The sequence below is a fragment of the Bos indicus genome, chromosome 26 (genome assembly GCF_029378745.1).
Source record: "Bos indicus isolate NIAB-ARS_2022 breed Sahiwal x Tharparkar chromosome 26, NIAB-ARS_B.indTharparkar_mat_pri_1.0, whole genome shotgun sequence".
NCBI lineage: Eukaryota > Metazoa > Chordata > Mammalia > Artiodactyla > Bovidae > Bos > Bos indicus.
In genome coordinates this window covers 36,079,458-36,103,841 of record NC_091785.1, presented here as the reverse complement: position 1 = coordinate 36,103,841, position 24,384 = coordinate 36,079,458, and the positions used below count along the sequence as shown (strand labels likewise).

Below are 24,384 nucleotides of genomic sequence, written 5' to 3'. Positions count from 1 at the left end.
CTAGAGAGCCAAGCTCTCCCCAATGCCAAACTACATGTCTTCTTTTGAGACATAAAATGCGTGAGTTTGGAAAAGTCTTGCTGGAGCCGGTGTGCCGAGGCCCCTGGAGAATGGAGAGAGAAAAGGTTGGTATCAGATCTGGCTTTTCTACCTAAAACCATGAGCGTTCAGTTATTGTATTCAGTATAAAAAAATGGCTTATCAGGCTGCTCATGTCAAGTTTGCCTCCTTTTTAATCAGTCATGCCATTCCATTGATGGGATTTGACTGTTGGTAACAATGATATGCAAAACTTATAATCACCTGCAAATCTCGGACTATTGAGACTTAATAGCATCTTCCACAGACAGAAGCTGCTAGCTACCCCTGGCCCTGTGAGATAGTACTAGGATTACAGATGGGGAGAACTGAACTTGCTTTTGTGAATTATTTACATGGCTCTGGCCTTGCAGGACTGTTTCATACAGAGGGACATTCTCTGAAATGATGGCCAAGAACTCACCAGCTGGTACCCCGCCTTACCTCTGCTTCTGGCCATTCTGCCTGTGAAATGAATGCTCAGTAAAATGTGACAGTAAAAATGTGTCAGTGACAGTAACCTCAGGAAAAAGACAAAGCTTCTGTGTCTTGCAGACAATGTCTGAAACGTGACTGCACAGCTTCTTCTTGGGGCGGGGGATGGGGGGTGGGTGCACGGAGACTCTGCTACCAGATTGTGCCATTAACTTGAAACGCAGGGGCCATGAAGTGTGCTAGAAATAAACAGCAGAAAACTATGTGGTTTCAGGTGAACAGGAGCCACAGGGCCATTTCTGCCGCCCATCTACACGAGGCCACTGTGAGTGGCTCTGGGCTGGCCATGCCATGGGCATCAGGCCTGGCTTGCTTTGGTTTACCCAGGGACTGAAGGGCAGCTGGGTTGCGGGGTGCTGGTCTGCAAAAATGTACTCTTGGCTGTGAGTGAGTGAGGTCTCTTTGACCAGAGGAATCCTTGCATGTTGGGGCTGCTGTGCACTAGGGCTGGCAGAAGAGGGAAACAGACTTGCAAGTTGACAACATCAGATGTTCTCAGAGGAAACAAGTTTTTTCCTCTGGATAGCATTATCTTTTCTTTCACTACAGATCAATCTTGTTATAGCGGGTGACAGCGCAGCAGCTACTGCCGGCCTTTCTCTGCTGGTACTGTGGTGTGTGCACATGGGAGCCGATTTCTACCCTCAGAGCCGTTTCTGAGCTCGTCTCGGTTCTTTCATCTGTAAATGCCACTTGCTGTGACAGTTAGACCACAGGGCCCGAGGACAGTCAGGGACCAGTGGGTCCGCAGCTGGGTTTTCCGTGTGTAGGAGTTCTGGGGACCATGGGCCCACATGTTCAAGGAGCCTTAATTGACCCACATTCTCTGGCATCCACAGAGCTCATGAGCCATTGGATGGCTCTCAGGAATTCTGAAGAGCCACAGAATTGCTCTTCACAACATCAAATGCAATTGAAAATGCTGTACGTGCGCATGTGTCTAGAATCTTGAGTTTTAGGGCACTTTTATACTGATCGTTTAATAATGAAGTCAAGACTGCACACACACACCGCACAGCTCATTTGAAGTTACTGAAGCACCTTTGAATGCTCATCCATGGGCTCAACCTTGATTCTGAAATCGAACAGAAACTGAGTGGCTTGGAAATGAGAATACCACCACTCAGCTGGGCATTTGAAAGCGTCAGCAGGCACCATATAAAGATTTCACCATTGAGTTAATTCTCTGCTCAGTGAACTGAAGTCCTTTATAGACTCTGTGCCTGAAGAGGCATAGCCTTCCCTCCTCCTCACTTCTCACCTGGAGCTGGGATCTTGCTATTAGAGAGGGTTTTCTTCCAGCTCAAGTAATTTTTGATACCTTTCAAACATAGCGCACTTGTTTATCTTGTAACCGGTAACTGTGTGTGAGGTACTTTCTATGAGGATAAAGGAGTGACTGAGACGGCGAAGTCCCCTGTTCTCATGGAACTCATGGTCGAGCTTGGGGAACATTTGGTGCCAGGCATGCAAATTAATAAACAAGGTAAATTTCAAGAGGGATACAAGAAGTAAGGGCTTCTCTAGTAGCTCAGCTGGTAAAGAATCTGCTTGCAACACAGGATACCCCTTTCGATTCCTGGGTTGGGAAGATCCCCTGGAGAAGGGATAGGCTACCCACTCCAGTATTCTTGGGCTTGCCCTGATGGCTCACATAGTAAAGAATCCGCCTGCAATGCGGGAGACCTGGATTCAATTTCTGGATTGGGAAGATCCCCTGGAGGAAGGCATGGCAACCCACTCCAGTATTCTTAGCTGGAGAATCCCCATGGATTCTCCATGGTCTGTAGTCCATGTGATTGCAAAGAGTTGAACATGACTGAGCGATTAAGCACAGCACAGCATAAGCAGTGAAGAAAATATCATGGATGGTACGCTAGGTGCTCAGAGGGCCAGGGATGTTACATGGATGTGGCCAGAGAGTGACAAGGAAGACCAGCTATTGGAGGATCTGGGGACCAGCAAGAAAACTTGCAAGGGAGGGGCCTGGTGGGCAGGAATGCCCCCATATTCCAGAATCAGAAAGAGGCTGGTGTGAGAGAGGAAGTTGTATGAAATGAGCAGAGAGAGGAGGGCAGGCATGGTCTAGGGATCAGAGGAAGGAAGTCCATGGTGGTAGTGGTGAGTTTTAAGTAGAAGAGTCACATGGTCTTAGTAACATTTAAAAGCACCACACTGACTGCTGTGAAAATGCACGAGAACAGCATGTAAGAAGTTAAAACCAGGACCGAGGCTGAGTGCTGAGCATGCTCGAGCCGGGCTGAGATGGGGCCCTGCCCTCAGGCCCTAGTTGCTCCCTTGAGGAAGTGTGGTGGGTAGTGGGAACTTCCACCCAGCCAGCTCACCTCTGCTGAGCACCATATTTTGTGCCTGTGTGAAGTCTTGTGCCATGACTTAAGGCTCGCAAATTATACTCCTCAAAGACACCAATAAAATATTCTTCTATGTGTCTTCAGATTGTAAAAAGCCACTTTGCTCCAGTGCATATGTATGTGTTCATCATCTGTATTACATATACATTATTAATGTATGCGCTTCCCTGGTGGCTCAGATGGTAGGGAATCCGCCTGCAATGCAGGAGACCTGGGTTCAATCCCTGGGTTGGGAAGATCCCCTGGAGGAGGGCATGGCAGTCTACTCCAGTATTCTTGCCTGGAGAATCCCCCTGGATAGAGGAACCTGGCAGGTTAAAGTCGATGAGGTTGCAAAGAGCTGAACACGACTGAGCAACTAAGCACAGCACATTACTGTGTGTGTATAAATATGCCTAGTAGACATCAGTTTTTCCCCCAGTCGGGCTGTTGCTTTGTTGAGGAGGTTGTGCCAATAGCTTTGCCCAGCAGCCTCGGTTTTCTTATCTGTAAAATGAGAGTTGGGGAGATCCTTGACCCAATGTGGCCTCCTGCTGACGCTCTGTTTTAAGAAGTGTTAAGTGAACTTGAGTTAATAAGAGTACAAAAATGTCCCATGCTGCAGATTTTGAGTATTGCCCAGAGAACATGGGTGGAAACAGGTTGAGAATGAGGTGGCTGAGAATTAAGGTGAAAAGAAGCACGGTTGCAGAAGTGTAACGTATTCTCAAGGCTTTTTGGAAACATCAGTTCTTGCCTATGTGTGTTAATAATGGAATTCACACTGGGTGGCATTGCTTTTACTAATCTGAAAAGAACAATAAATCATAGTTTGCTTTCTGGCAGCCCAGCCCAGCTCGTTAATTGTTGAGGTGGGTTTGTGATGACAGTGACCACTGCCATTTATAATGTGCTTGACTTAAGCTCTTTTGCATTTTTCAAATGTGTTGGTCTAACTGCTGGAGTTGGATCTTAGGTTTTTCCCAACCACTTCAGAAAACCCATCTGTTATAAAACTCTGACCCTTTAGCCATGAATTATGGTCCCCCTGGTAACATTATACATTATGAAATATTGTTTTCTTTATGAATGTGGGATTTGGGTGAATAAATTAAATCTATTGTTACCACCTCCAGGGAAAAACTCCAAGTTGTCATATGATGCTAACTAGTAAATGAGAAAAATGCGTGAACATTCTTATGGTGGAAAGTGGCTGGTTCCCTGGTCACACTTTTCTATGCTAATATTTATGTTGTATATATATCATCCCCCTTTCTGTTCAGACTCAGTAGAATATTCCGAGTCATGTAGGAAATGCATTCATCTTTCCAGCACAAACTGAACATTACCATTTAATTTCACGTAGATTCACTTTGTGTGAGTGTGTTGTGTAGGAAAACGAGAGGCATATTTAAATAATCACATTCTCTGAGATGCTTCATAACATTCTGCGTGGGCTCTGCAAGGTGATCTGTTCCCTGCCAGCTGGCCTCGAGTAATGCTTTTCCTTGTAGCAGATTCTGTGTCCTCACTCCAATCCTGAAGTATGCATTTCATTTGAGGTCTCAGAGTCTCCCTCCCAGTTACTTGAGTTTCACAATTGCCAGATCAATGAAAGGGGGTCAGTTTTATTGTTGAGATGGTTGCTAATAACAAGAGGAATTTTTATTTTGCAAATTTTATTTTATTGGGATGATAATAATGATGATGATGGGACCATCAGTATTTGTCCACGTCCTGTATTCCAGGCATTGGGACAATTGCTTTGTACACATTTTCTCGTTGAATCTGTCCCCGTATTTTTTGAAGTAGGTTTTATAACCAATAATCCCACTTCACAGGGGAGAAAACTGAAGCACAGAGTAGAATTCATCTAGTGATGTTTATATAAGTAATGAGTAGTAGAGGCAGGATTTTATTTTATATTTTGTGGGTTCGAATCCCACCAGGGTCAATTTTATTTTTTCCTTTCCTCTTTTTCTGACTTTTTCTTAAAGGCTCCCACCCTTCTCCCCCTACACTATCTCAGTGTTTTCCAGCTGGTTTCAGTTCCAACCTCAGCCTCTGCTCTGCTCTCTTCTTTACTTACCTGTCTGCCCTGGGGGGCTTGGGCCGAGGAGAGCAAGACTGGGAGTGGGAGACAAAAGGGGAGGGAAAGTGGGTGTGAATGCTGAGATAAAGGCAGGGCCCTGGCTCTGGGAAGGAGAAGACAATGGCAACCCACTCCAGTACTCTTGCCTGGAAAATCCCATGGACGGAGGAGCCTGGTGGGCTGCGGTCTATGGGGTTGCACAGAGTCAGACACGACTGAGCGACTTCACTTTCCCTTTTCACTTTCATGCATTGGAGAAGGAAATGGCGACCCACTCCAGTGTTCTTGCCTGGAGAGTCCCAGGGACGGGGGAGCCTGGTGGGCTGCCATCTATGGGGTTGCATAGAGTCAGACATGACTGAAGTGACTTAGCAGCAGCAGTTGGCTCCGGGATACATGGGGATTTAATAACCACTTTATACTATGCACTAGGGACTCAGGAAAGGACTGGGACTGGACTGGGGGCAGAGGGTACAATCTTAGACACAAGAGACTGGGCACAGGGAGAAGGGACAGGGACCAGGGAAATATATATTTATTTATTTTGGTTGAAAGACCTTATTCTACAGTAAAGTTTTAGATTTTCTGAAAAATTGTGAAGCTAGAGAGTCACCATATACCCTGCATCCCATTTCCCCATTACTAACATCTTACATTAACGTGGTTCATTTGTTACAACTAATGACCCAATATTGATCCATTATTATTAGCTAAACTCCATGGCTTATTCAGATTCCCTTGCATGAGTGCATGTGTGCGTGATCATTCGCTCAGTTGTGTCTGATTCTTTGCAATCCCATAGACTGTAGCCTTCCAGGCTCCTCTTTACATATAATTTTTTCAGGCAAGAATACTGGAGTGGGTTGCATTTCCTCCTCCAGGGGATCTTACCAAGCCAGGGGTTGAACCTGCGTCTCCTTCGTCTCCTGCAGTGGCAGGCGGATTCTTTACCACTGCGCCACCTGGGAAGCCCATTCTTATTCCCGTAGTTTTTACCTAAGTTCCATCTCTTTTCGGGGATCCTATCCAAGACATCACATTACTTTTAGTATCCATGTCTTCTTAGAGTCCTCTTGGCAGTGACGGTTTCTAAGACTTCCCTTGTTTTCGATGACCTTGACAGTGTTGAGGAGTCCTGGTGTTTTGAGAAGTCTCTGTTGTAGATGTCCCTCTCTGGGAATTTGAATGATGTTTTTCTCATGATTAGACAGAGGTTATGGGTTTTGGGGAAGATCACAGAGATAAAGCTCCATTTGCCTGACTTCATATCAAAGGCATTTCCTGTCATCATGATCTATGACTCTTGATGTTGATCTTGAACACCTGGCTGACGTAGTGTTTGTCAAGTTTTTCCACTGCAAAATTACTTTCTGACTCCTTTCCACACTGTACTCTTTGGAAGGAAATCTATGCATAGCCTAGTCTTAGCGAAAGTGCGGAGCTATGTTCCATTGTTCCATCTTATTATACAGAGGCTAGCTACTCAAGTTATTTTTCTACAAGGGAGATTTGGTTCCTATGCTTCATTTATTACTTTATTCAATCATATATTTAGATCAGGATGGACTTATGATTATTTATTCTATTTTGTTGTGGTCATTTAGTCGCTAAGTTGTTCCTGACTTTTCGCAAGTCCATGGGCTGTAGCCTGCCAGACTCCTCTGTCCGTGGGGTTTCCCAGGCAAAAATACCAGAGTGGGTTGCCATTTCCTTCTCCAGGGGATCTTCTTGACCCAGGGATCCGACTCACAACTCATGCTCTGGCAAAGGATTCTCTATCTTACGTGATAGTTGCTCAGTTGTGTCTGATTCTTTGCGACCCCATGGACTGTAGCTCACCAGGCTCCTCACCTCATAGAATTTTACTCTAAACCTTGGGTTACAATGTAATACACATTTAATTTATTTTCTTGGCTTGTCCATTGGAAGCTCTTTCAGCAGACTCCTTGTGTCCCTTTGACATATCACTGTCAATTATTTTTTGAGGCCTTCTGCAATACTTTCTGATACTATAAGATGCTCCATGCTCATCTTGTGTATTTCCCATCTCTGTCCTTGACTCAGGCATTTCCTAAAGAAGCCCTGCTTCCTTTTATTGGAGAATGATGTTAGAAACCAAGATCTGGGTGCTGGGTATGCTTATTGTTATTGGGGTGTCATTTCTTTTAGGCCATCTCAGTTAACAGAGCAAAAAACACATGTGTGTATATTCTAACCCATGTATATATGCCTGTCTGTTTCTATGTACAACCAGTTGTATCTATATTAAATGCGAGTTCTTACTGGTGTGTCTAGCTCTCATCATTACCACATGGATCATTCTAGGCTTCTCCCCTTGCTTATCTGCACATTCCTACTCCCAAGGTTAAGTCAGGGTTTTCAACTCACGAAGTCTGACTTAGGTTTTACAACACACTGTCATGATTCCCACTGAAGGACTTTCTTCTACTCCTGGTGAATTGCAGTCGCAGATCCTTGACCTTCCCTAGGCTCAACAGGACCACCCAGATGCAGAGGGGTGAGTTTATTAGATACCTATCTATGTCAGTTCCGGCTGTTGTAACAAAATGCCATAAACTGGGGAGTGGGGTGGGGTGTCGAATAGCAAGCATTTATTTCTCATGGTTCTGGAGCCTGAAAGTATGAGATCAAGTTGCTGGTAGATTCCATGTCTGCTGCGGGCTAGTTTCCTGATCTGGAGAAAGCTGTATTTTCTCTGTGTCCCCAGGAAGCAGAAGGGATTGAGCTCTTTGGTCCATGCTGATGTCTCCAATGAGTGTATGTGTGTGTGAGAAGCAAGCTTGCATTTTCACAGTCTCCTCTAATGTCTTTATTAGGATCATGCTTACAATCCCTGCAATGACATTTTATCTTGAAATGGTTGTGAGTTCAGCTCCCCTCCCAGTTCCTCTCCTAGATATGTCCCTGCTCCTGCTCACTTTGTAAAACTCAGGATAACTCTCTGCTGGGTTACCCTGACTCACTCGTCCCAACAGGTGGGGAATTTGCCTTCTACTCTGTGGAGTTTCGTATCCCCCCCTCCTGCCTCCTTCAGCACTTCTCTCAACTCATGTTGTTGTAATGATCTGTTTGAGCAAGTCTTCCCACCCCAGATTAAGCCCCTGGACAGAAGGAACTGTGTCTTTTAATTTGAATTCCCAGCACCAAGTGCAGTGCTTAGCACATAGTGGGTGCTCAATAGATGTTTGATGAATAACAGTGGACTAAAACGACAAAGCTCAGAGGAACTGCATTTTGTGTGTATGGTTTATGTGTGTGCACATGCATGAACGTGCACACACATGTACACACACTTCCTTTTATATTCGACAATTTAAGTGCTTAGTAAGGTTGAAGCAGATGCTGTCACTGCATCAGTTGGATGTTGACAGCAAAGCCAAATCTTTTCTTATCCATGAGTCCAAAAGTCTTTTTTCCATTCTGTTTCCTTCACCAGTGTTTTGTTTTTGTTTTTTTTTGAGGGGACAGGTTTTGGACCCAGAATGAATCAGTAGGTATTACGTACTGTGGTCTGTGTGGGTATGAACAGAAACATGAGGTATATAGCAGACACATTTCTACCTTCCAAGAGTTGACACTTTATTGGAAACTCAAAGCCAGTCTGTCTAGGGGCCAATGGGCACTACCCTTTCTCAGTGCTGGAGGAAGTCATAGAGGGTGGGGGTTCTTCCGCTGAAAGAGCGGGGCTGGAGATGGTTTAAAGAAGGCGGAAGACCTGAGTGGACAGGACCAGGGCAGACCTGTAGGTGGGCAGATGGAAGACAGTCTGAATGGAGGTGGAGGCAAAGACAAGTTTGGTGTTGTGCTTGTGGGATGTTGAGAGTGCAGTAAACTCACCAGGCTCTAGGTTAGGACTGGGTGGGACCAGTGATGGAGGCTTCACAGACTGTCAAGGGCCAAAAGCCTCTCTGCTTTCTTGTGCCCCAAAATCTACCAGTGTGATTGAAAAGATTTTGTCTACCAAGTGCATAGTATTGTTGTTGAGTTACTGCACTTCCTTATTCATTTTATTATGCCTTTTGCTGTTTAAGGTTGACCAATCGGTGTTTCTAATCTTTACAGTGAATTAGTTATGCCCTTGAGTTGATGGAAGTTTAATCCATAAAAAAACTAGCTTGATATTTTAGATAGCTTGAACAATAGTTTTCTTGGTTATTTTTAAATCTAGGCAGCAAAATTTAGATTTGTTCTAGGAACCACAAGAAAGCCATTGTAGCTTTTTGAGCAGAGAAATAGCATGTACTGTGTACACGATGAAAGTGCTATGTGTTGGGTGGCAGAGGATAAAGACGGCCTCTGCTTACTTGTGTACAATGTGCCAGGCACATACTTTAACGCCTTTCTTCCCCAGAATGACCCTAAGAGTTTCACGTACTCATTTATCTTCATTTTTTATCCCCATTTTTCATATGCTGAAATAGATTCAGAAAGCTCACGTAGCTTTACTTTGTAGAGGGTCTCCCATCTAGTAAAGAACAGGGCCTGAATTCAGAACCAGGCAATTGGACTTAGTTCAATTTCTTACCACCGTATCACAAAGTCATTTTGGAGGGACCAGATTAATGGTTAATGTAGGTGTTAGCTATATGGGTGTTCATTGCAAATTATCTCACCTCTGCTATATGTTTGAAGACTTCATAATAAAATATGGAGAGAACAAAGAAACCTTAGTTGGGTTCTTCATAGGAATAGAGATCACATGGCCTCCACAGTCATGGATAACGAGAAGGTCAGTCAGAGGTTGGGCCTCCCTAGAGGAGTGGGCCGGTCCTGGGGTCCAGCTGTGGGACTCCAGGTGAGGTGGGGACCCAGGTGAGAGACAGGTGGAGAGCAGGCTGAGTGCTCTGCTAGTTTCCTGGGTGCTCTTGTAATGAATAACCAAAAACTTAAGCCCTCAAGGCTTAAAACAACAGAATTTTATTCTCTCACAGTTTCAGAAGTCAAGGGTCTGAAGTCAAGATGTTGGCAGGACCCTGCTCTCTCTGAAGGTTCTAGGGGAGGGTCCTTCCCTGCCTCTTAACCAGGCTGCGGAGGCTCCCAGAAACTCTTGGTTTTCCTCAGCTTGTAGCTGCATCTTTCCAATCTCTTCTTTCACCATCATACAGCCTCTTCTCATAAGTACAACAGTCACTGGATTTAGGGGCCACTCTAATCCAATGTGACCATGTCATAACTTGATGACATCTACAGAGACCTTATTTCCAAGCAAGATCATGTATTGAGGTTCAGAGTGGACATGAACTTTTGAGTTGGGGACACCACTCAACCATGACAAGTGACCAGCCAATCTGGGAGGTCCAGTATAAGGAGAGGGGATTATGGGAGGACAAGGTGGCTGAAAAGAAAGTAAAGGGTTAAAAGATAGGGAGGGAACCCTGAGCAGAGTGGAGAAGAAAATTGAATTAAATTTGGTAAGAGAAAGAAACAAGGGCTCCAGAGAGAGGAAAACAAGGCAAGTAGGTTTTCGAGGAAAGGGCTGTGTCTCAACCATGGGCCTCTCTGTTTATTTATCTCCTGAATATCTTAAAGAATTAAAATGTAAATCTCGGAAATTAAATCTACAGGCACAATGTCAACAGAGAGGGCTTTTGCAGAGCAGACAAAGCTGTTCTTTTTCCTTGTGAAACAGCCATGGTGGGAAACCACGTCTGTATGCACAAGATTTATTTGAGATGGATTAAGGTTCGTGATGAGCGAATCTCTGAAGGATTGGAGGTGCAGTTCTCATAAGCCTGCAAAAGTTCAGCTCCTTATCTGAGGCTTATCCAAACCTGACGAAACCTTTTAGGCCAGCATGGAGGTTAGGGACCTCCAGCAGCTGAAAGCTAATATCCTGCGTCAGGAAACCACCTGCATTGTGAGGGGCAGTGGGGAGAGAGGCGTATAAATTAATGTGCTCTTGGAAGGGAGGCCCTCTGTGGCTTGGGGCTTCCTGAGCGTGGACCACCCACTCTCTTTGGTGGGGGGATTACAAGCTCAGTCCTTTGAGCCCTTTGGAGGAGGGAGGTAATACCTCCTGGTTCTTGAGATCTTTCACCACATTCAGTTCTCATGTCAGATTCAGTTCTCGGTCACCTCCTTAGGCATCCTTTTGGGCTCTTGGACCCCAGAACATTCTTCCTGTAGCAGGCTGCTCTTTGTTAGGCAATCACCTCTTCAGAGACGCCTTCCCTGGCCATCTTTGTTGAAGATATTTCCCCAGACACGTTCCTCCATTGCCTCATCTATTTCCTTAGAGCACTGAACAAGATGGGTATTGGGGTAATAGTGTGCCCCAGGGAACTTCCTGGTGGTCCAGTGATTAAGACATCGCACTTCCAAGACAGGTGGTGCCTGTTCAATTCCTGGTTAGGGAACTAAGATTCCGCATGCCACAAAGGACAGCAAAATCTTTTTCTTAAAATTTAAGATATAAAGGGTACAATTAAATGGTTTAAAAATAACTAGTATGCCCCCCAAATTCATGCTCCCTGAAACCTCACAATGTGACCTTATTTGGAAATAGTGTGAGTGAAGGATCTTGAGATGAAATCGTCCTGGATTTAGAGGGGGTCCTATAATGACTAGCTATTCTTGTAAGAAGAAGAGAGGCCCCAGAGAACTACAGAGAGAAGGTCACATGAAGATGCAGGCAGCAATTGGGGTGATGCTGCCACAAGCCGTGGACCACCTGGAGCCACCAGAACCCGGAAGAGACAAAGAAGGATTCTCTGCTAGAAACTTTAGAGGGTATGCGGCTCTACTGATGCCTTCATTTTAACCTTCTGTCCTCCAGAACTGCAAGAAAATACATTTTTGTTATCTTCATTCACCAAGTTTGTGGTCATTTGTTGTAACAGTCCTAAGAAACTAACATAGCACCCAATACTGTCTGAAATCATTTGTTCATTTTTTTGTTTGCTTATGGTTTTCCTGTCTCTCCAGCTGGAATATAAACTACTCAGGTACCAGGGCCTTGCTGTGTTGTTCATCCCTACATCCCAGTGTTTAGAATAGCGCTGAGCAGAGTGTAGGTGCTCAATAAGTATTTGTCACATTAATGAACCCTGTGGGATAAGCGTTGTCTTGATCTCTGGGTGATAAAAATGTCACCCAGAGAGGTTTATTCACTCACCCAAAGTCACACATTTGGAAGAGTCGGGATTCAAACTCAAGCCTTCTGGTCCTCAGGTTGAGGTTTAGTCTACTACATCACAAAAGCTTTATTGAAATTAAAAATGTTATCCTTAGAATCTTTATGACTTATTTGCAATGCATCTCCCCCAAATAGTATAGTTTTATACCTTACCAAGCCAGAGCTGGAACGTTCCCTGGGAGGTTTGGGGTCTTAGCCTGTCCTGGAGCAGAAGGAAGTCCTCACAGGCACAGGGACAGGCAGCCTCCATGCACACCCCACCGGAGCCCAAGGCTGGACTCCCCTGGGGCCTGACCTTCCATGAGTGAGCTGGATGCTGTTCACACCTGGGCCAGATGAGTATGCCGCTATAGACAGACCGGGAAGGCACAGCACTCCGGTGGATTGTAACTCTGATGGTCACCCCTCCTCTCCTCTCCCCGCAAAAAGAAAACAGAAAACTTGGATTTGACTTTTTTTTCTCCTTTTCACTCAAACACATCTCTTTCACCCAGTAGGGCCTGCTGTTTGTCTTAGAATTGATCATCCTGTGGATTTGACTCCTGATGAATCTCTTGGTGCCTGATCTTAACCCTCACCTCTAGTTCTCAAGGCCAGCAGGCTCACGTCACTCGTCATTTTAGTTCCTGAGGGTCTGCTTGTGCCTGCATCTTTTCTAGCCCACCCTAGTGCCATTTACCTGCTTCTCTCTGTCTCTCTCTTTCTCTCACACATACACATGATTTTAACTTTTTTTTGGTAAAAATGTACATACTTTGATTTTTTTATTGAAGGAGATATGCTTTGATGCACCCGCAGACCTTCTCTAGCCTCTCTGTACTGTAGGACTATGTGACTTCATATTTAGTATCTACAAACAAATTTTCCAGTTTTTACAGTTTTTAGCCAAAGGGAGTTACATTGTAGGACTTTTGTATAAAGCTTGTCTTTCCCCTTATTATAACTTTCTCTCTCTCTCTTTTTTTTTTTTTGGTAAATAAAACGTGATTCTTAAGAAAAAGTAGTATAGAATATAGGTTTTCTAATATCCTTTCCTAGTGCATGTCTGGTTATATGAGGATGACTGGATTTTGGAAATAAGTTCAAGGTCACTCAAAGTTCATATCGCTAACTGAAGTGAGCCAGTCATCAGCTGTGGTATTGCCAGTCTGGGTCTGAAATAGAATGTAGTGTTAAGGGTAGCAGAATGGCTTTCCTGTCTCCTCCACTAGACTACAGGCTTCTTGTTGGGGGAACCCATCTTAGTCATCCTTTTATTTCTAGGCCTGCTACACAGTGGGTATTTAATGGGAGTTTGAATGAATGGATGGGTGGATGGATGACTAAATAGCTTTATGGTGAGCCTTATTCTGAAAAATAACCTTGTATAGAATTTAGAAAAATGATTATATGTGTGGCCACTCTAAAGGTACATATTAGCATTCTGTTCTGTTCAAGGAGGCCCCTGGCGGTATGGTCATGGCTTATATGTTTGAGTGGATAAGTGTTCGTCGCACAGTCGTTCCCGACTCTTTGCGACCCCATGGACTACAGCCCACCAGGCTCCTCTGTCAATGAGATTTTCCAGGCAAGGATACTGGAGTGGGTTGCCATTTCCTTAAATTCTTGTCTTATGTTTTCTTTGGGGAAGGGGGTGATGAAGTATAAAAGGATAGCTTTATTGCTTTGCTAGGTAAAGGGAGACACACCAGGCTTCTGCTTCAAAAAACTATGTGTCTCAACCTCAGAGAACTTGATGAGGGTTTTTATAATGATGGATCAAAGGTGTGGTTCTTATGTTTTCTTATAGTCACTAAAGTGTAATTGCTCTAAAATCTTAAAAATGTATAGAGTGAAAAGTAGAAAATTCATGTCATAGTACACTGGCATTGAGGAGGACTTGGGGACTTTTGGGGGGATCGTACCTAACTACTGTGTTATCAGGGAAGTTAGCTTCAATGCTTGAATTTTCTCATCTATGAGATGAAGGGATTAGACAACATCTTGAAGACTAACCCTGTGTAGTCTATTATTCTATGAAATGATGACTTCCAACCACTTCTGCTTTGATACTGTAAGCTGTTTATACCTTGTCTCTCTCCCCAACCCCACCCCCAGTTTGAATCTTTCCTTCTTAACTAGCTTTTAGGCCTCTCCTCCATCATGGCATCCCCAGGGGCATGGTGAGCTGTGTATGTGTATTTCATCTCACTTTGAACTAAGTGTTAATCACCCTGAGACTGCCTTGGTTTTTTCAACAGCTCATCAGGACTTTATCTGTTCTGTGAACCTGCTTCTTGTTTGAAATAGTGGTATTCAGGTTTCCAAAAAGTCAATCCGAATTTTGGGGGCAGCTTTTGAAGCCTTACTCAAAAGGTTTCTCTGTTTCTGGTGGGGATTCCCAGTGTGGAGCAGCCCGGCTGGCAGCACAATGCTCCTTCAGAAACTAATGCCTGTCTCTTTCTCCATTCATCCCCTATTCTTTTAGATTTTAAAGATAGTATGGCAGACAGAATATTGGCCCACCAAGGATCTGTGCCTCGAAATCCTTGAAACGTGTGAACTACGTTATGTTGCATGGAAAAAAAGACTTTGCTTAGGGCACCCATGTATGCAGGGATGAGGGGTGCTCAAACATTATCAAATATGGTTTAGAAAAGCCTATAAGACGCTTCTTAAAAAAGAATACAAGATATATATGGAGAAGGTTGTTTGATGCATAGTTTGGGTTAACTAGAAGAACCCTAAAGGAACCCTCTTCCTTGGTGAGGCTTAGGGTTCACTGAACAGAGTTTGCAAGTTTGAGTCTGAGCTGAATTGCTGGAAACTAAGTAGGGAATCTGAGAGCCCCACTGATGGTCCCGGTTACCCTCCCCTGAAACAGCACTTGCCTGCCTCCTACAAGAATGCTGAGATACTGTTTAAAGGCTGTCAATTTGAAGGGCACAAAATTAGCAGTCCATTTGGAAGGCTGTGACACTCAGTCTGACAGTGAAAGTATAACAAAAAAGGTAGAAGTAAATCAGTAGGTCAACTTAAAGTAGGGAAGAAGTTCTCCCCAAAGACTCTAAGGAAGGCTCAGCGGGGGATTTTTTTTTCTAAACTTGGTCCTGAAGGAAATGAAAGTATTATTTTAGTGTAGGGGGGCTCATAAACTGTGGCCTGCTAGCTGGTTATTTTTATGAATAAAACTATGTTGGAACACAGCCACACCCCCTCATTTGAATGTTGTTTATGGCTGCTTTCGTACTGTAGTGGTGGTTGAACGGTTTCCACAAAGCCTATGTGATCTACAGACTGAAAACATTTAGTATTTGCCAACCCCTGTCCTCCTTTCCTCCGCAGCAGGTGTTTGGTCAGCAGACAAAATGAATCAGCGGTTTCAGAGATGATTCTCAGTCTGTTGAGGGAATTAACATGAAGATGTTGATGGACTGATGAAATGAGCTTCTCAATGTCTCAGAAGGGCTCCTAAAAGTTGGAGTATCTTCTTAATTCAGTCATGTAGCAAAAAATTATTGATGCTCCTCTATGTGTGAATCAGTAGGCTAAGGGTTGGTTATAAAAAAGTTTCTGAGTGTTTTTGTTTTGGTTCTAATTGTTAAGCATTGGTAATCCATGGATATAGGGTAATTCTCTGTCAACCAGAATACTTCATTATTCAGAAAACTGGTCCTTGATCCAGCTGAATATTGTGCACTTAGTTAGATATCGACAAGAGCTATACTAGAAATTTTAATTAACCTTTCAAACTCCCTTTCGATTTCTTCAAGATAATTTAGAGAGCATGGAGAGTCTACTGGGTTCACCCAAAGTAAGAAGTAGTTTAAAGGTGACCCAGAAAGGTGAGCTGGGTCAGGAATGATTCATTGGAGATGGCTTTGTTGTCTTGACTTTCTGGTGGGAAAGAATTTCTGTGGTTATTTTTAGATTTTCTGTTCTCATTTATCAGTCAACTTTGGCAACATTGATTTACCTAACAGACCCAATTTGTAAATAGTGAAATAAGTCCACAGGAATATTTAGAAACTAATGTCTGCATATACAGCAGGTTGAGAGACGGCAAATTATTAGTAACTCGTTCACCATCCTAAAGCTTCTCATTTAAGAGTTTATAATGAGCTTCCTTTTTATAGACTGTTGACTGGTTGACTTTGGCACAGGGCTGGCACAGGTAAATGGAGGGAGGGAGTGAGTGCTACCTGGAAGCAAGTTCAAATGTAAGAGGACCCCCACTGGACTTGGCTTTGAGACTGTCTGCAGCCTCTTTGCCTGTCATCTCAGGTAGCAGAATACAGAATTTTTCCAACAAAGACAGGATTTGTGTCTCTTAGGAGACCAGTCCTTCTCTGCTGGCTACATCAGAAAATACAAGACAGATGTGATTGATGGTGAGGGATTGGTGACATTTCCATGAACTTGGGACTTAATGAAGCCCTTTATCTCTTATCCCCAACGTAGTTTTTTTTTTTTCACTTCATCTCCCCAGAATGTATTTGGTTTTAATTTCCTTTGAATGGTAAAGAATAAGTTAATAGATTTTTAAGAATCAACTCAAAAAACCCCAACGTCTTAAAAATCTTTTGTGTTTCCTGCCCCTCCCCAGACTTTAATAGCCCCTGGAGTGGGTGTGGAGGTGGCAGGAGTCTTTTGTACTTTCTAAACCTGCTGTTTGCAGAAGTGGCTGTTATGACTGCCACAACATAATTGCTCTTAAAATGCCTCAATAATGAGAAAAAAAAATCTATTTTTATTTCATAATCTTGATGCTCCTTGGCTTCCATTTTTTCAGGCCACTTTTGTAACTTCCGAAAATTAGCCTGACAAATATGGTTTCCCAGCTTGATCAGAGAGCAGCTCTTTGTCATGGGGGTTGGCTGTGTGAGTGGAGGGGAGCTGGGGAGAGATGAGGGTGGAGGGGTGAGCTGTGAGAAGGGCGGAGGGACTTGATTCCTAGGTGGCAGCTGTTTCTGCCTTCACTTGACCACTTTAAAACATAAAGGCAGAAAGTGTACCTTCTCACACTCCCCTGGGACTGCCTCTGTTTCTCCAGGCTTGGTTGAGAAAGAAAGGAAACATTTCAAATTCTCTGACTGTTCTTGGTGCCCAGAACTGGTTGTTGGGACGGCCAGTTTGGATCTTGAGCACTGTGGAGGGCCCAGCCACCTTCATATTGAGTTTTCCGTGTTTTTATAAGCCCTGCTTCTAAGAGGATGTGCTTGGGCTGAGGCTGGATGGACAGAAACTTATCAGCTTTGAGAGAGAGGTTTTCTCCTGGGGTGAAGGTGCGCTAGGCAGGTTCTTCTGATTCTCAGATTCTTCAGTTTGACTCTTCGTGGATTCAGCCTCCAGACAAAGCCAGCTCTGTATTTGCCTTGGACAGTTCACTCACCCCTCACTAGACCCTTGGTGTTGATCTGACTTGGGATGCCCTGGAAGCAGGGACTCCATCTACTAACTTCCCTGGTGGCTCAGCTGGTAAAGAACCCGCCTGCCAGTGCAGGAAACTCAAGAGACCTGAGTTGGATCCCTGGGTCATGAAGATCTTCTGGAAAGGGAAATGCAACCCATTCCAGGATTCTTGCCTGGAAAGTTCTATGGACAGAGGAGCATGGCAAGCTACAGTTCATGGGGTCCCAAAGAGTCGGACACAACTGAGCGCATATGCACAATCCACCATCAAAGATGGAGGTGCTGGGGACAGGTAATTGAATGGTGGTTCCTGGGCATAACAGCCCCTAACAACTAGGTGCAAACAGAGACCTACCTCAGCTCTTTTCCTTGATGAGAGGCCTCAAGGCACCCAGCCTGCAAACCCCAACTCCCAGTCTCTGGTCGGAATGCGGATGTATTTGTTTGCTTTAAGATAGACATTCTTCACCCAGAGGGACAAAGAATTGCTTGGGGGTGGGGTGGGGCATTCAAAACAAGTTCATTTTATCTCAGTACAGGCAAGAAGCCCCAAACCACCAAGTAATGAAATTATTCCTTTACTCACAGGGACGAACAAAAGAAAGGATTCATTTGTGCTCTACCAGACAATTCCTACCCTCCTGTTGGCTGCAAACTAACTTGGATTTGTTCATGTTATCCTGATCACCGAAATATCATCAGGCCTTTAGTTTTCTTTTAAATGCTTTAGCTCATTTCAAAATGTTTTTAGGTACAGTCCACCTCCCAACCCTGTCCCGGAATTGTAGAGGATCAATTCCAGGACCTCCCATGGATACCAAAATTTGAGGATGCTCAAGCCTCTTATCTAACATGATATAGAATTTGCATATTACCTACACCCATCCTTCTATATATTTTAAATTATCTCTAGAAATCTCTAGATTATTTATAATACCTAATACAGGGTAAGGCTTCCTTGGAGGCTCAGTGGTAAAGAATTTGCCTGCCGTTGCAGAAGACACAGGTTCTATCCCTGGGTCAGGAAGATCCCCTGGAACAGGAAATGGCAACCCACTCCAGTATTCTTGTCTGGGAAATCCCATGGACAGAGGAGCCTGGTGGTCTATAGTCCATGGGGTCACAAATTGCTGGACAAGACTTGGCAACTCAACAACAACAACAATACTAGGTAAGTAGTTGTAAGTACATGTAAATGCTATGTCTCACTTTATGGAACTTTTGTAGAATTTTTTTTCTTTTTTCTGAATACTTTTGATCCGTGATTGGTTGATTCCACAATGTGGAACCTGTGGCTCCAGAGGGCCAACTGTATTTGGAGGAGACAGCCTAGTAAAAACCTTGTCATCTTTCCCTGGCAATGTGTGAGTTGTCCCTTCTTGCAGGGTGAAAGGTGTCATTAAAATTAAGTCAACTTGCAGGATGCTGTGTGGTTTAGAATGTCAGTTTTTCATGGTGTGGCTGCTGAAAAGTTTATTGCCTTGTGCCAAAAAAAGTCATTGTGATTTCATTTTTGAAAGTTGAATTTAAAACTCAGAATACACTTTCTTTATAATTATGCTTCTTATTTGGCAACATATGGTGAAAATTTATACGGCCTATCAATGTAAAAGAACAGAGCTGAGGCTCTAGGCTTTTATGGTGATTACATCTACCTGTATGGGGGCTTTATGTGCTTACAATTTGAATCATTTATAGATGCACACTCAACAGAGTTCTAGCATAACTAGTACTGTGAGTTTTTTTTGCTGACTAAATGATAGGCAAAGCAATTTTCCACAAATGTCTCCCAGTAGGCTGTCATCATAGAAGCCTTGTAATATTGTTTTTAACCTTCGCACTGGCAGCTATCCAGAAATTATTGCATTGATACCAAACTGCCTTGCACCAGGCAGTCGCCCTTTTCTCCATGGGAACCCCTGAACGCTCAAGTAGGTGCCTGCTCCCCCTCTCGAGTCCCCTTGTTTTTTATTTCAGAGAGATCTTTTACCTGTTCTTGTTCAGCTGTAGGTAGCCGGGCACACGGAAGTTTAAAAATATGGCAAAACAATTCTCTGGATTGTGTTATTATGCCTTTAATGCATTCAATTAACATTCAGGGCTTTGTCACCAAATAAATGACGCACATCGGTGGCACAAAGGGAATGAAGGGAAAGGCTTTGTGGGTTTTTTTTTTCCCCCCTTAGACAGAGTCAGATCAGACTTCCTTTTTTCTTCCTTCTCTCCCAGCTCTTTGCTTTCCGCTTTCTTTCAGAACCTCTCGTAAATGGCTTTTGGGAATTGGCAGATCCTGATTCTGTGTTTGGGGGAAGGATTTTTGAGACTTCTTTGGAAGGACTGAATGAGACATACATTCTGCAGTTTTCCTGCATAGGAGGTGGAGCAGAGGGTGGGATCCAGGTGGCAGTCTTCAGGTCTCTGCAGGAAAGGAGCCCCCAGTGGGAGGAAATGATAGCTCCCCACCCCAACTTCCTGTCTGGGAGCCCTGGCTCCAGTGGACCTGACCTCCTGGGAGCCCACTGCTCTTGAACCTCAGTAAGTGGGGTGCAGTGCTCAGCTCTTCTGTCTAGGTTGAGAGAAGTACAATCTGGGGATGATTCGGTTCTAGAAGTTTGATTTCAAACACCCGTGAAGTTTTGGGTACACCCACTGTGTGTCGTGGTGGGTGCTGGGAACCTCACAGAGAATAAACGATTCTGATTTATTCGATGGGAGCCAGCTGTTGTGTTTGCATGCTGTATCAGCTCTGGGCCTGACTTTTGACTGCTCCCCTCAGCTGCATCCCAATTATAAAATGTGAGCCCTCCCCAGCTCTGGTTTCTCTGCCTGCCTTGCCTGGGGGCTCTCATCAGGTTTGAAATGCCTCCATGGTGGGTATTTGTCTCCTTCTAGAATGGCACCCCACTCCAGTACTCTTGCCTGGAAAATCCCATGGATGGAGGAGCCTGGTGGGCTGCAGTCCATGGGATCGCTAAGAGTTGGACAAGACTCAGCGACTTCACTTTCACTTTTCACTTTCCTGCATTGGAGAAGGCAATGGCAACCCACTCCAGTGTTCTTGCCTGGAGAATCCCAGGGACGGGGGAGCCTCATGGTCTGCCGTCTATGGGGTCGCACAGAGTTGGACACAACTGAGGCGACTTAGCAGCAGCAGCAGAAAGCCTATGCCCACCTTCACCTTCTTCAGGAAAAGAGTTCTTTCAAAAAAAACCAACCCCCGCCCAAAAAAACCCCTCTAGCCTAATACATTTGCCTTGACCGTCTAAAATGATGAGTGCTATAAGTGGAGAAATGGATAACTATTATATATCCCTGGTTTTCAAAGAAAATTCTGTCTTTGGCTTGGAAAGAAAGCATTGTACTGGATAAAATTGGAACTGTAAACTGTAATAGAAAATCAAACTCAAAGCGTTGAATATAATTGGGGAAGTCAATGGTTTTCAATCTACTTTCTTTATTTCTCTTGCCTAAGAGATGTTTCACTCAAGAAGTATCCATGAACAGCTGTATGACTGAATTTCAGAACCTGTTTATGTACTAATTCTGCTGCACCTGATACTTGAAGGGAATAAAACTTAAGATGGTTAATGTATCTAGTTGCAGATGTAAATGTTGCCCCAAAGAGTAAAACAGACTCGGGGTATATCCGGAGTAGGGGTGGGAGTGTGTGGTGGCAGGACAGAGGGACGATGCATTCCGAGGCAGAGCGGAAGGTGAATGTGTAGATGAACACAGCAGAGAGCTCAGTGGAGCTGAGGGGGTGCTAGTCCTTCGGTAACAAGATATGTTGGTCAAGAATGGTCCTTGGAGGAAATGTTTCTTGAGCTGGGACTTGGAGGAACAGAAGTATTGTGTGCCGGTTGCCCCCCGAGACCCTCCGCCTCAAGCACTTGCCCTCTTTGGGGGGAAGGACGTTTATTCCACCTTTAAATCAGGGAAGAGGCAGAACCACATCTCTCCCTGCAGGTGGATTCATTAACTGGCCCAGGGAGCATGCTTTGGTGCATTAAAAATGCCCAATTGCCTGCCCATCTATCTTTTCCTTATAATTCTAGTAATATACATGTTACTTGTTCAATCATGTCCAATTCTGTGTGACCCCTTGGACTGTAGCCCATCAGGCTCCTCTGTCCATGGGGATTCTCCAGGGAAGAATACTGGAGTGGGTGGCCATGCCCTCCTTCAGGGGATCTCCCCGACCCAGGGATGGAACCCACGTCTCTCGCATTGCAGGTGGATTCTTTGCTGTGTGAGCCACCAGGGAAGCCGTATTTAATGCCTCTGAACTGTACCACATAAGTGGTTACAATGGTCAATTTTATGGTAGGTGTGCCTAACGTTTTAACCATTTTTGTGTGTACAATTCAGAGGAGTTAAATACATTCACACTGCTGTGTAGCCATCGCCACTGGGCATCTCTAGCACTTTTTCACATTCCCAGATTGAAACCCTGTACCCCTTATACAATAGCTCCTCTTTCTCCCCTACCCTCGCCCCTGAGAGCCTGCCTTCTGCTTTCTGTCTCCGTGAATTTGACAATTCTAGACACCTCATATAAGAGAAGTCATACCACATTTGTCATTTCGTGCCTGGCTTACTTCATTGTTGTCTACTTTTTTGGAGACTGGTTTATCATAACCAAGAGTCTATGTAACAGGTATTTGTTCTTCTCAACCTCGGCTCCTATGGGCATATTTTCATGTGACTAGATCCCTCCCTCTGCAGATTTTTTGGCTTAAGTGGTGTTGCCTCAAAAGGGGCCCCACACCCCAACCGTCCTACGAGGTTCTGTTTCCCCATCTTGGTCTCTGAATTCTCCTTGTTGCCCTGTGCTGTGTGCTAGGGCTTCCCAGGTGGTGCTAGTGGTAAAGAACCCGCCCACCAATGCAGGAGACATAAGAAATGCGGGTTCGATCCCTGGGTCAGGAAGATCCCCTGAAGGAGGGCATGGCAACCCACTCCAGTATTCTTGCCTGGAGAATCTCATGGACAGAGAAGCCTGGTGGGCTACAGTCCATAGGGTTGCAAAGAGCATCCTATCTTTGTTTTTTTTAATTAATTTATTTATTTTAATTGGAGGCTAATTACTTTACAATATTGTGGTGGTCTTTGCCATACATTGACATGAATGAGCCATAGGTGTACATGTGTCCCCCATCCTGAACCCCCTCCCACCTCTCGCCTTATCCCATCCCTCTGGGTTGTCCCAGTGCACTGAAGAGCATCCTATCTTAAGATCCCTTCCCCCTCTTGGCCCCTGTATTCTGCTTATTGCTCTAATTTTTCCTGTCTGCCTGAATTATGTATAGGTTTATGGTTTCCTCCTCATTGTCTGATGGCTCCACCAGCTTACAAGATCTGAGAGGGCTGGGGCGTCTAGGCATCTAGATGTCTATCTGGAGCATGACCTAGTGCTCACTTATCACATGATAAGTGCTCAGTAAACATTGTAGTGTAGTGTAGTGGACGGAGGGTGAAGGAAGGCGTCTGGCTCTAGCCTTGGCTGTGAACCCTCATGAGGTCATACATGTGTCTGTGTTTTGAGCGCTTCAGAGATAAATGCTAACTCTTCTCATTAGAGTCTGCCCAACCTTTACAAAGGAGTTTCTAGCACAAGCACTTGGATTTCAGACTGCTCCTTTTCCTAGTGCAATAAGATTGTGAACGGCTTTGCTCTAGCCCTTCCATGGGTATGTACTCGGAGAAGGTTAATACCCACCTAAATAAAACACAATTAAAAGCTAAAACATTTCTTCTACAGAAAAGTCAATCCCCACCTTCCTGTGCCTGATAAAATGATAAAATGCCTTATGGCTGAGCTGCTTCACTGGATTATTCAAGCCGCTAACTCTTAGATTATTATGCTAATTAGACTTTATTAATATTAAAAATAAGATAGCAGTTTTCAGGCCTGGAGAATTCGAATATAACTCTTTGAAGAAGGCTAGGAAGTGTCCGAGGGGCCTCACTGAGCACCTAGTCCAACTGAGTCACTGTGTGAAGGAGATACTGCAGGAGGTGACTTCCGGGGACACCCAGAGTTCTCCAGAAATGCTGGCCGAGCAAACACTGGAACAGGGTTCTGAGAAAACAGTGTGTAAATACTAAACACTCACAGAGTATTTGCATTCAGGAAGAGTGAAGTCTTCTTCTAGAATTCTTGGTACTTTTTAAAACAAATATAAGTATTGCCCTCATTGTTTTTTACACCTCACTGCCCTGAAAACCTCATCTTCACTGACATGCAATGCTTTAAATAGCAGTCATCTGAAGGCACCTGTGAAAATCCTCAAGGTGCCTGTACATTGAGTTCTCACGTTCAAGTTCCCAGGAATATTACTGGTTCTTGAGAAAAGTGCAGAGATGTGACCCCGTGTGCACAGGTCATCTCTAGTTTGGGGGAGTAACAGCTTGAAGGGACATTAGCTTGAGCCTGGCTGGTGAGTGGAAAAAGCATTTGATGTTTGCTTAAACTCACATGGACTTGAGACATGAACTGCGGTTAATATTGTTCTGTTTCTTTGAGGAAAAAAGTCATATTCCTTATAAATACCATACTTTCATTTGCTGGGAAAATCTCATTTCTTTTATGTTCTGTTCACCTGAAATGCAAATAGGAGTTTGCTTGCGATTAATTAAGCGGATGATAGATGGCACTTAAAATGAACATTCAGCATTTCCCCCCATCTGTATACAGAGTACAGAGATAATTGGATGGGAAACAATATGGCATTTAAGTGTAAGTTTTTTAAAAAGAGCCTTTCCCCTTTGACTTATGCAGATAAAGAGTCTGGCCTTTCAGAATTGTGTAGTGTCACTGG

General features: G+C 44.2%; 1 protein-coding gene across 5 annotated transcripts in view; it reads left to right on the top strand.

Moving 5' to 3' along the window:
* The window catches only part of GFRA1 (GDNF family receptor alpha 1), a 231,454-nt gene that overhangs the window by 70,886 nt on the left and 136,184 nt on the right, over nt 1–24,384 (top strand). Inside the window, exon 1 of one of the 5 annotated variants that reach the window (XM_070780906.1) lies at nt 18,610–18,734. The exons of the other annotated variants lie outside the window; for them this stretch is intronic. Within the exon in view, the coding sequence (XP_070637007.1) occupies nt 18,647–18,734 (88 nt within the window). The 5' untranslated portion in view covers nt 18,610–18,646. Of the gene's footprint in view, nt 1–18,609; nt 18,735–24,384 lie in introns of those variants that run through there. 5 annotated transcript variants of the gene reach the window in all.